Here is an 11,074-nt window from a genome sequence, read left to right as displayed (position 1 = left end):
TCCCGCCAAGCCCCATCCTGCTCTCCGTAGCTTTCCCAGGCTGTTGTGGGCACACCCAGAAGAAAATGGGGTCCTAGCACTTGCCCGCTAGACCGGCCTGTCTAAAGTCTGCTCCGACCACAGAGCCCGGTACCCACTTCTCACCAACAGGCAGGAACAGGAGGGGACGGGTGAGGAGGAGCAGGGTGTCTTCGGCAGGGACTTCTGCAAAGCTCTTACCCGTAGCCAAGATCGGAGGGTCTAGCAGTTCAAACGTCATTCAAAACTTCAACCATGTGACCGAAGAATGCCCCAACACTAGAATCCAGCGTGTCCAACTCCGAAACACCCGGCCGTGACGCACATCTAGCGGGCCGGCCACCTTGGTCGGGCCCGGCAGCAGTGATGGGGTCTACCCTTGACCCCACAGGCCACGGGACTAACGCTTAATTTGTCAGCACAAATCACCCGTTACGACAAGACGCATGCCCTAAAGTCAGAGAACGGTACTAGGTTTCTTAAGCGTAAAGAAGCGGTTAAATTGGAAAAAAAAAGGGACAGTTCGTGTGAGTTTTACAGTTTATTAAATAGGAAAGCGGTCCATCTGAACAGAAGAAAAGGAAATTTATTTTAAAAAATAACATCTAGAGAAAAATGGCCAAAAGGCGTATGGTGCCCCCCCTACATTGGAAAGCAGCTGGAAAAGCACCCCGGGAGACCTCGTGCTGACCCAGGAAGGCTGTGCACACAGTCTCAATCCCTGAATTCCAAACTTCATTGTACAAGATGCCACTCGAAACGTGTATCAAAACCCTCCAGCCGAAGCAGCTTTTCAAATCCGAAGGCCTACAGATGCGTTTAGATGGTCGCACCCAGTGGCGCGCCTGTGTGACCTGGGACCCCGCGGAAGGACAGCAGCCAGGCTCAGGTCTCCAACTGTACGAGCCGCCCGTGAGGCCCCAGGAGGGGACTCTGAGCCGGCCGGGGCACCAAGTGAGGTCACAGAGGCATTAGGGCCTTGGGAGGCGAGCACGGAGCCACGGCTCACCTTACTCCCTCTCCTTACGGAATCAAGGACGATCGACTGAACTTATCTTACGATCGACATTCTGGAATGACGACGGAAAACACTTATTACAGAACTGCCATTTTCACGTTTAGTAACTTCAAAATATCACTGGCTTTCACAGAAACGTCTTCCGATAGAGCATGTCCACCAAGTAGCAGGAGCTCGCCAGGAAGGGTCGCGTAGAAACCAGGTGCAGCTCTCCCACTCGAGGGGCTCCTCACTGCAGCTGGCTGTTAGGGCTGTTTAGGTCACGAAATTAGCGGCACGGTGAGTATTTTTACTACGGCCGAGGACGACGTACTTAAAGACACAACGGCATTTTCCAACCCGGCGAGCGGCGGCGTCCGGACGTAAGCAGGGCTGCGACCTGGAAGCACCTGAGAGTTCTCAAGACTCCTCTTCCTCATCTTGAATTTCAGAAATTCTGTCTATGGATTTAAGGATTTCGGCCACAAGATTCAACGTTTCAGCTCCAGAAACCAGCTGCCTGAAACGGAAACGTGGATGTTACCGTCCGCTACCACGGCTGGGCAACGTCAGAGGCAACAAAGCAAAGTTCCAGGGTGAAAAGCAGGCTTTGGGTGGGGGCCCCTCTGCCCCAGAGGCGCCCGCGGTGGGCCTGGCCGCCACCACCCTTGTGGAGCTCGGCCCGTGGCACACAGACGGGGACGCACAGTGGGAGCCACCACAGCGGACCCTTCCCAGGGGCCTCCTAAGAACCTCTTTGCTTCTTAGGACAAGAGGGAAACGCTGTGACTCATCCCCATTCAGAACTGCGACATTTTGTAGGTGAGGGAGGCAGGACTCGTGTCTGACGTCAGTGCTCAGGTGAACACGGCTATTGCCATGCAGACGATTCCTGAGCCCGCCGGTCGGGTACGCATCGAGTGGCCTCGGGGTTAATAGGACCGTCAAGCGCACTTCTGTTCCCAGAGCCCCGTCCACTGCTCGGGGTGCGGTCATGGCTTGAAACCCTGCGCTAAGGGAATCCGCCTCCCCGGGGACACCGCCTCACCCCCGCCCGTGCCGAGGCGCCCTCAGCTCCCCAGCGCTCACTTTATGGAGGAGTGGGCGTTGTTCATGACGACGCGAAGGTTCTGCAAGGCCACGTCGGTGTTGTGCTTCACTATTGTCAGGCTGGCACCCTGGCCGGACCGCAAGGCCTCATTCTCGCGCTTGAAGTTAGAGACCTGCGCCTGGAGGGTGGGTGAGAGCGGAAAAGGGCTTTTGCGGCTGCAGAAGAGAGCGTCTGAAAGGCAGTCCAACTAAAACTGACCACGGCACCCTCAGCAGAGGAGGAGGGGGTGGGGGGTGGGGGACAGGGCTAGCCCCCGCAAAAGCCCCTCTCTGCTGAGGGGGCTCTTAGAGGACACGGGCCTGTCCTGTCCTTCAGTCTGTCCTCAGCGCTCCTCCACAGGAATGAGAAATTCGGGTCAGCATCCGTGCTGTCCCAGATGACACAGCAAATGCCCACGACCCTCTCGGTGAGCAGAAAACACGGGGCCAGAACGACCGGGCTGCTTCTTTCACTTGAGGTGTGTGTGTGGGGGGGGGGGGTTGGGGAAAGCCTGCACGGCCCGAATACAGGGGTTCCCGCTGCTGGGGAGGTCCCCCGGGTTTGTATCCCTGCCGTTCAATCACCTGCAGCAAGCTTATTTCCTGCTTCAGTTTCAGGATGTGATTTTCCGCCTTTACAGCTCGTTTCTGTCATAAAAACAAAAACAAGGAGGCATCGCTAACCAGCAACGCGGTGAGATACCCTCACGGGGTGCTGCTCTGCCCAGCAGGTGGGCCCATTGTGAGGGACCCCTGCTCACTCCGCGCCTCTGTGGGCTGACAACAGAGGGTCACGCCCGGCGCGTCACAATGCCCCCCGGCCCCTCGTACCGTCATCAGCTCCAGGTTCTGCTCCACCTGCTGGACCACCGACTCCAGATCTCGGTAGTCACTCTCCTCCTTTATCATTTTTGCTTCCAATTTCCGCTCCAGCGTCCTCACCCTTGGGAGACAGAAGACCAAGTCACTGCCAACTCACGCATCCGGCTCTCAGAATGCATCCGAGAGGCAGTTAGGTCGGGCGGGTTGGCTGAAAACCCCGAGAGCCCGCTGCCTCGGCGGGAGCCCCCGAGAGCGTCCCGAGCTGGCTCCCGATCACCAGTTCGGCTGTCCTTATCAAGTGTGCTCGGTTGGGGTCTAACGCTCAAAATAAACTTTCGTGCAGAACCAGACACGCGTCTGAGGCGGAGGACCTGCACGTGACGAAGGCTAGACTCGGTTCAACTCTGATCGCTTCGTTACCGATTTACAATGGATTCGGGTGTTAGCAGGCGTTTTGAATTGCGGTCCTAACTGAGAGCTTACATACATTTCTGTTTGAGTTTCAGAGAAGCTCTGAACCTCAGTCAGCTTTCTTCTCAGCTTAGAGTTTTCATCTTTCAGCTGCAGAGAAAGAAAACCCTCATTAGAAATTCTGAGCCTCGGTGTCTCACTCAAAAGGGGTCTGCGTCTCTGTAATTTGGTCCCAGAACTCCCCGATGAACAGAAACGTTCTAGGCCGTCAGCCTCCCGTCCACTCACGAAGGAAACGCACAGGCGGAAGTGTCTCCTCCGGAAGGCCTCCGGTTACGGACGCCGACTGCGCTCGCGACTCTTTTTTAGGGGATGATCCTCTTTAAGAAATCTCCTCTAGTCAGAGCACGGCGAGGTGTCCCTGAGCTGCCGCCGGGAGGGGACCCTTTCCTGAGGGGAGGCCCTCGGAGGGCCTGAGCCAGACCACACCGCACCGCCCTCCACAGTGCTCTTCAGGTGGCACATCACACACGGGATCAGTCAACACGGGGGACCGGTGCACAGGGACTCTAGCAGACGGCCGCACCACAGACTGTCTTGTCCTCGGAGCCAAAACCCCAGGCCACCGTGGACACCAGGAGGCTCGGGGTCCTCTGCGAGCGCGCTGCTCACACGCGGGTGCCGGCCAGGGGGCCGCCGTGGGGCCCCCTCACTTACTGCTTCGTAGCTTATCTGCAGCGTCCGCAGGTGCCTGTCTCCCAGAGACTCTCCGGGAGCCGCGAAGTCTGCGCTGGGGCTCCCCGCCGGAGAGGCGCGGGAGTCAGAGTCACTCAGGGTCCACGGGGGCAGGGTCTCGGGCCCCACCAGCTCCGACGGGGTGGAGAAGAAGGAGACGTATGTGCTGCAGGGCGACGTGCTGGCGGCGCCTCCCAAGGAGCGGGTCTGCTCCACACTGGACGGCAAGTAGGCCCCGTTCCACCCTTCGTCCTCGTCCTCGTCCTCGTCCAGAAGGTCGCCAGCCCCCGTAGGGTCTTCGAAAAACGGCTGCTGATATTCCAGGCCATACCCCACGGTCTGGGGGGTTGGGGAGTTGCGGCCGAGTCCCAGTGGGTGCCTCGTGGGTTCCTAAGGAAGATGGCCAGACGCACAGCTCAGACTCAGAAGCCACTGGAGGCCGGTCTTCCGGGGGGCCCCTGACAGTGGAACGAGAGGCCCACCCGCCTCCCAGGAGAGAGGAGAGCCAGAAAGGGTCCCACCGGCGTTGGCTGTGGGCTCCCTTTGCGCCGCCCCCCGCCCCCGGATCCTGCAGTGTCCCCCACGTCGGGAGAGGGATGTCCTCCAGACGTTTCTCTGTGTACGGTTGTCACAAACGATGCCTCGATTTACCTTTGAATAAACCCTGTTGTTGGCGGTGTCTTCTCCCGACAGGCCGAGGTTCTTGGTTTTCAGAAACTCTTTGAAGGAGAACGGATTGGCCTCAGCAAGATCTTCAAGCTTATCATCTGCAACGGTAACGCACGTCACAAATCCAGAAAGTCTCCCAAGACTCGTTAAAAGGGAGCTTCCCTGTTAGTTTCTTTCCAGAACACGGCCACCTCTAAAATCAGGACTGCCACCCTCATCACCCCACCAGAACTCAGCGAATGCTAAGAAATGAGAAACCTAGCCAATAAAGCAGACCCGCGTCCACATTCTGAGTTCTCTTTCCCCCTGGTTCCTGCACCTTGCTGCCCACGGCAATCACCTGGGGGTCTTTACAAGGACAACTCACCTCCATCCCCACGCAGCCGAGTTAGCTGGCCTGGGGCACGACCTGCGCCGGGGGCCATCAGTTCCAAAGGTGCAGCCAAATCGGGGGCCACTGCCCCCCACCCCTTACCCTGCTCACTCAGCCCCTCTTCCCTGCTCTCTTCTCGGCCTCCCTCTCGCTCTCCTGGCCCCTAACCAGCCACCCTGCGACCCTTTCAGTCCGCGATCATCAGAGCCCAGGTGCCAACTTTGTGTGATGCTGACTCCTTGTTGCCCCTAGCACTTGCTGCCTCTTCAGACCCCTTTAGTGTGACTCCCCACGTCTGCCATCCCGCATGTCCCGGCTTCCCCTGTCCTTGTACCCTCTTTCCTTCTACCCTAGGATCATGACGGACTCTGTAGGTCTCTAACCGCCCCCCCCCCCCCCCCCCCCCCCCGGTCTTTCAGACTCCGGGCACAAAGTTACATGCTGTCAAATGGACAACTCATCATTGGCCGCGTGCTTGGCATTTTGTGTCGGGCAGAGAGAGAAAGAAAGGATCTTGTCTAACTACCCTACCTCCAAAATGTGTCTCCTGGGCTCCTGGCGGACCTTGCTTAGTGCATTTCCCCTTTCCGTAGCCAAAATCTGCAAAGAGACGTCATCACCCTACTGTGGTCACCTTTGTGACAGCTTCTTTTTCAACACCGGGTCTCTACCACAGTGATTCTCACAGCGTGGGTAACTTTTGAAACACAAGCCCCCAGGCTCCTGCCCGCGGCAGTAGAACTTCTGTGGGCCCTGGCATCTGTGATTCAGAAAAAGCTTCCAGTAGGCTCTGATGAGCAGTGTGGCTGGGCACGTCCACCGTCCGCGGGGTCTTCTGAATCCTCTCGTGGATTGCCACTCCTCTCTGAGACCCCGATGGAAGCACCTGAACTCTCACCACTCACCCCAGCCAACAGGCAGCGGAACTGCTTGGGGGAGAACGAGGCCACTGCCCTTACTGGACGAAGGCACCCTGGCCTTGCGCCCCACCACCTGGAAGGAGGAGATGGCTTGCAGTGCTCCCGCTAGGCATACCTCTCTTTCAGCACTTACCACCATCCTACCTTGGAAGTGTCTGTGTTGGGGGGGGGGGGGCTCCCCAAGGCCAGACTGCGAGCTCCTAGCTGGCGGGGGCCGCTCAGCACTTGCGTGTCCCAGGGGCCGGTGCACGGTGGCACTGAGTGCCCCTCGCTGGGTCGAGGGCAGAGCTAATGCTAACGTGGCGCCGGCTCGGGGTCCCTGAGGCTTGTCTCTCACCTGTGTCTCCCACGGAAGCTAGCACCGGACTGGGCACATAGCACATAAACGTCGGCCGAATGCCGAAGAAGTGGGGGTCCAGGTCCCTGCCATGGGGGCGCTCACAGTCTAGCTGGGGGAGACAAGACCGGCGCTCACAGAACGCAGGAGCTGCAATAACATCAACAAGACCGATTGGCCGCGCGCTCTGCGCCGCCCGCCTCACCTGGAGCCCGTCCCGGCGGGTCGGGGGCGGCCCCGGGGCCCGGCGGGCTCGGCCCCGCCGTCCCGCCCGGCCGCTCACCGTCCGGAATGACGAGGCTCCGGGCTCGCGACAGCGGGGGGACGCCAGGGCGGCGCGCGTAGCCGGCCATCGTCGCGGGCCCGGCGGCGCCGGCCCACCCTAACCCGGCAGCGGGGGCTCCATGGCCCCGGCTCGGCCCCGGCCGCGGCCCGAGTCCCCCGCCCCGGTCGCCCGCCGCCCGGCCGCCGCTCCCAGCCTCTCGCAGCGGCTTCCGCTCCCGGCACCGGAAGCGCGCTCCCGAACGTCGGGGTCGGCGCCGCAGGGGCGGGGCGGCGGGGTCGGGGTCGGAAGTGACGACAGAAGCAGGGGGCGGAGACTTAAGATGGCGGCTATGGCGCTGGCGGCGGCGCGGCTGCTGCTGGTTCGCGGCTCGGGCTCGTGGCGCCGCTCGCGGCTGAGGTGAGCCGGGGACGCGCCGGGGGTCAGCGGGGGACCCGGGGCGGCTCGCGTCTGTCCGGACGCTCTGCCTCTGGCTTCCCCACGCCCAGGCGCCGCGCCGGGGGTTCGGGCTCGGGCTTCGGGACCCTGGCTTCGTCTCCGAGGCGCCGAGGGCCCTTCCCTGCCTGGGGCCCCAGCTCCGGGTCCCGAGACCCATCCGCCTGCCCTCTCTCGGGCCGCTGGGTCCTCTCCCGCCTTCTCCCGGGCCGACGGGGCCTGTCGGAGGCCACGTGTCATCTCCGCCCCGGCCCCCGTCCTGCCGCGGGGGCCCCCCCCACCCCTTGTGAGGCCGAGCCCGCGGGGCCTCCGTGCCCCAGACCGCTGTGCTGTGTCCCCTCGCCTGCAGACAGCGCGCTTTTTCCGTCCCCGCAGCCTTCCCGCCTTCCTGGCCGCCAGCACGTCCACTCGGGCCACAGTCGGTGGCGGCCCCTGGCTGTACGCCGCACCGTGCCGGGCGGAGATAGCGGGCGCAGGCAGGAGCGCGGGCCGCGTAGGAGCCGCGGTGTGAACGCTTAAAAGGAGTCAAGCAGTGGGATCTGACTTCCCGTAGAGTGCGGAGGGGTCGCCTCGGGAGGAGGCGGCATTGAAGCCAAGAGGGGAGGCACGGGAGGAGGGTCAGGCCCCGGCCAGGCGGGAGCAGGAGGAACAGAGGCGTTGGGGTTAAGGAGCCAGGTGTGTGTGTGTTCAGGGCAGCACCCGCAGGCCAGTGTGAGTGGGTCCTGGGGGGCGGCGGTGGGGAGGGCTCTAAGAGAGGAGTTTGGAGAGAGTTGGAGTCCAGACCACCTGGGGCCTTTTGGGCCCCATGGCAGGGGGTGGGGGGTGGCTTCTATTTAGACTACGGTGGGGCAGTTGAGGGCCAGAGCGGAGCTCGGTGCTGTAAGAGGGATTTAACCCGGGCCGTCAGGGTGAGGTGCGGTGGTTAATCGTCTGCTCTGTAAGAGATGTTTATGAGAGAGAGCGGTTACGGCCCAAAGAACTGACCAACTGGCCACGGCCCCCTGGGCTGAGCCAGGATTTGTCCCCAGCAGTGGTGTTCCTGCCTGCTCCCGCGTGTTGTCGCTGACTGCTCACGTAGACGGGACGCGACGGCCGGTCACCATGGGCTCCGCGGTCTCAGGTCTGTAACCGGCCACTCTCTCTGTGTAGGTCCGGAGCTCCCGCACACAGATGCTTCAGTAGTGGCGGGGCCTACCCCGGCACCCCGCTCTCCTCCCCCTTCCCTGGTGTGCCGCAGCCTGTTTTCGCTACGGCTGGTGGACAGGAAAAGTTTGAAACCAAAGTGACCACGCTGGATAACGGGCTTCGCGTGGCGTCCCAGAACAAGTTCGGACAGTTTTGTACGGTGGGAAGTAAGTACGGTCGGTAGTGTCGTGGGTGCTTCACTGACCGCTGTGCTTGGTACGCGGTTCGTGCGCTGGATCCGGAGGGGAAAGTACGCTCTAGAATCTGGAAACTGAGTACTCTGAGCGTGAGCCGCCGTGTCGGTGCTGGGCTTTCCCCCTTTGTACCTTCCGAGAATTCTAAACCGTCTCCACCACCAATACCAAGCGTTCGACTCCGTGAGCGTCGGCACGCGTGCGGCTGTGGGTACGTAGCCCGGGGAGTGGACACGCTGTCACCTTCACCTGGTGGCGCCGGCCTGTTTGATCAACTCAGTTGTAAAGGTTTCTCTTGATTGAATTCCTCCTTCTCAACATTTGACTTAACTTGTCGTTTTTCTTTTCATTGCCAGTTCTTATTAATTCAGGATCAAGATACGAAGCCAAATATCTTAGTGGAATTGCTCACTTTTTGGAAAAATTGGCATTTTCGGTCAGTGTACGATTCGTAATTTTTGAGACTTTGTTTGGGAAGGATCTACCACGTTTTGTTTTTTTTTTTAGAACGGTTATCTTAATAAGTGGCTGACTTGATAAGGTGTTGCTGCTAAAAGACGTTTAGATCGGAAGACGATTTGGTTTCACGTTTTAAAAGCCAAAATAGGTTTTCTTTTCTAAAACCATATGTTAGAAGTTGCTTTAGGTTTTCTTACTTAGATTCACTTGTTTGTTTTCACTAGTCGACAGATCGATTTGACAGCAAAGATGAAATTCTGCTTACGTTGGAAAAGCACGGGGGTATCTGTGACTGCCAGACGTCAAGGTACGCCAGCTTATTTTGCAGCCACGAACTGTGGTTGTTATTCTCTGTCAGAGTCCCACTGAAACCCACCTCCCGGAGAAGCTGGGGACATTGGCGTTGAGAAGGAGCCTGGCCTGGGCAGGGTTGGGTGAGGGATTTGGTGGAGGAAGGACACAGGCGGCAACACTTATAGCAGAGAGCACACACCGGAGAGCCAGGCGGTCCCGGGGGTTGCCGGCTGGGCCCTGGGGACACAGAGCAGGCCCCATCCCCAGTGTGCTCCCAGAGCCAGCAGACGGCTGCACCACAGGTAATGGAAACGAGAGCCAGGAACCGAGACTAGAGGTGGGGGCGTGGGGACAAGCAGGTGACCTGATCGGGAGTCCGGAAAGGAACGATAGCAGACTTGACATCGGCTGGTCTTGAAAGAGTTTGCCAGACTGAACGAGGGGTGGAGGTGGCCCAGACTCTGGGAACAGCAGGGGGAGAGGCAGTGGTCTTTTGGGGGACCGGGAGAGGTCTGGTGTGTAGCCAGCACGCAGACGGGGTGCAGGGGCTGTGGACGAGGGCAGGCGGAGTTGGTCCGCCAGACGTGGCTCCGGTCCCCGGCTGCGTAAGGCTGTGCGTCCCCCGTGCCGACCCGTCGGTCCGGGCGGCAGACCCTCAGGAAGCGCGTGATGAAGCGCCCCCCCCTGGTGCAGGTGGTGGGGAGCCCGTGCTTGTGAAAAGGGCCGAGAGCTGGTCCTCGCCAACCGGGCTGGGCAGCCACTTTCGCTCCAACGCGTGCGGGAAGTGGCGCTGGAAGACGGGGCGAACCGAGTGTGTGCTGGTCCTCGGTGCCGGTGGGGAGTGGCCCCCGTTTGCTGTGCACCTGTTACGCCCCTGACACCTGGTGTCGTTTCCTCTTTCCAGGGACACTACCATGTACGCTGTGTCTGCGGATTCCAAGGGCCTGGACACGGTGGTTGGTTTGCTGGCTGACGTGGTCCTGCACCCCAGGCTCACAGGTGCGCCCTGGGCTGTGGGCGGTGTCTGGGGGGCTGGACGCGGAGGGGGGCAGGCGGAAGCCCGGCCCCTGAGGAAGAGCACTGTGTCGCCCCCGCGGGCTCAGCTACCAGTGGGTTGTCACGATTTGCTAGGAAGTGACGCTGGTGGTCAGGAAGGGTCTTCGCGTCTAACACTTTGACACCCCTTTATGCCTTTGGACGTTTTTAGTGAAGTTGGATTTTTAATTTCTTTTTTCCTTAAGTTTTTATCGATTCACTCGTTTAAGTAACTTTTACGCCCAGCGTGGGGCTGACACTCTCGACGCCGTGATCAAGAGTCGCACGCCCCTCTGACGGAGCCAGCGGGGCACCCCTGGGTCTTTCGTTTCTCAAAGGCAATTCAGACAGTCTTTGAAAACTCTGGCTGGCATGCTGCCGGAAGCTTCCACGTCCTGGTCTCCGTCCCCTTCCTTGGCCTGGTAGTAACCGGACTCTGATTCTGGGCCCGAAGGGGGCTGGAGTGGGCCGTGCTGACCATCCCAGCTGCCCTGGCCGGCCTCTGGTCACACCAGCCCGACCTCGTGGTCCAGGACTGCAGTGCTGAGTTGAGAACTTTCCGGCACTTGCTCGAGCTAGCTGCTGAAATAGCAGCCACGACGTAGGCCCGTGCCTCTTTTTCCAGTGCCTTCACATCCAGTGCGGCTTCGTCCTCACAGCGGCCCTTTGGGACGGAGCGGTTAGGGGCCTGAGGGCCTCTCGTGGGGAGGAAGCTGGGGCTCGGAGCAGGCCCGCGTGACCGCCTCATGGCCGAGCCCGGCGAGGCCTGGCGCCTCTAGGCCCTGCCCGCCCGGCGCCGGGCCCCTCGCTCCCCCCAC

The 11,074-nt window shown here is 60.5% G+C and overlaps 2 protein-coding genes across 4 annotated transcripts in view; one reads left to right on the top strand and one right to left on the bottom strand.

Annotated features, from left to right (window-relative positions):
• Positions 1–546: 546 nt before the first annotated feature.
• ENTR1 (endosome associated trafficking regulator 1) lies at positions 547–6,857 on the bottom strand. Of its 2 annotated transcripts, XM_049631473.1 has the most exons (10): positions 6,655–6,857; positions 6,372–6,521; positions 5,646–5,714; positions 4,724–4,839; positions 4,055–4,462; positions 3,414–3,487; positions 2,936–3,047; positions 2,690–2,752; positions 2,105–2,244; positions 547–1,535 (listed from the first exon to the last, which is right to left on the bottom strand). In XM_049631473.1, the coding sequence occupies exons 1-10, from the start codon at positions 6,722–6,724 to the stop codon at positions 1,436–1,438; spliced, it is 1,302 nt and encodes a 433-aa protein (XP_049487430.1). In that variant the 5' UTR covers positions 6,725–6,857; the 3' UTR covers positions 547–1,435. The 2 variants fall into 2 exon arrangements, with proteins under 2 accessions (XP_049487430.1, XP_049487420.1); XM_049631463.1 differs by lacking the exon at positions 6,372–6,521 and having other exon boundaries at positions 6,577–6,841.
• A 78-nt stretch (positions 6,858–6,935) lies between these two features.
• The window catches only part of PMPCA (peptidase, mitochondrial processing subunit alpha), a 9,457-nt gene continuing 5,318 nt past the window's right edge, over positions 6,936–11,074 (top strand). Inside the window, exons 1-5 of one of the 2 annotated variants that reach the window (XM_049631439.1) lie at positions 6,936–7,053; positions 8,239–8,441; positions 8,825–8,904; positions 9,152–9,234; positions 10,126–10,220. In XM_049631439.1, the coding sequence (XP_049487396.1) occupies positions 6,977–7,053; positions 8,239–8,441; positions 8,825–8,904; positions 9,152–9,234; positions 10,126–10,220 (538 nt within the window). In that variant the 5' untranslated portion in view covers positions 6,936–6,976. The remainder of the gene's footprint in view (positions 7,054–8,238; positions 8,442–8,824; positions 8,905–9,151; positions 9,235–10,125; positions 10,221–11,074) is intronic. The other variant, XM_049631449.1, reaches the window with a different exon arrangement.

This window comes from Panthera uncia, chromosome D4 (assembly GCF_023721935.1).
Source record: "Panthera uncia isolate 11264 chromosome D4, Puncia_PCG_1.0, whole genome shotgun sequence".
Taxonomy (NCBI): Eukaryota; Metazoa; Chordata; class Mammalia; order Carnivora; family Felidae; genus Panthera; species Panthera uncia.
This window is presented reverse-complemented; position numbering and strand designations above follow the sequence as displayed.

Bases quoted from the DNA above. Each gene is read 5' to 3' on its own strand.
- ENTR1 (XM_049631473.1), bottom strand. From the start codon at position 6,724: ATGGCCGGCTACGCGCGCCGCCCTGGCGTCCCCCCGCTGTCGCGAGCC. The intron at 6,522-6,654 runs GTGAGCGGCCGG...ATGTTATTGCAG, and splicing joins GAGCCTCGTCATTCCGGACG to CTCCTGCGTTCTGTGAGCGC. The intron at 4,840-5,645 runs GTAGGGTAGTTA...TTACCGTTGCAG, and splicing joins CCAGGAGACACATTTTGGAG to ATGATAAGCTTGAAGATCTT.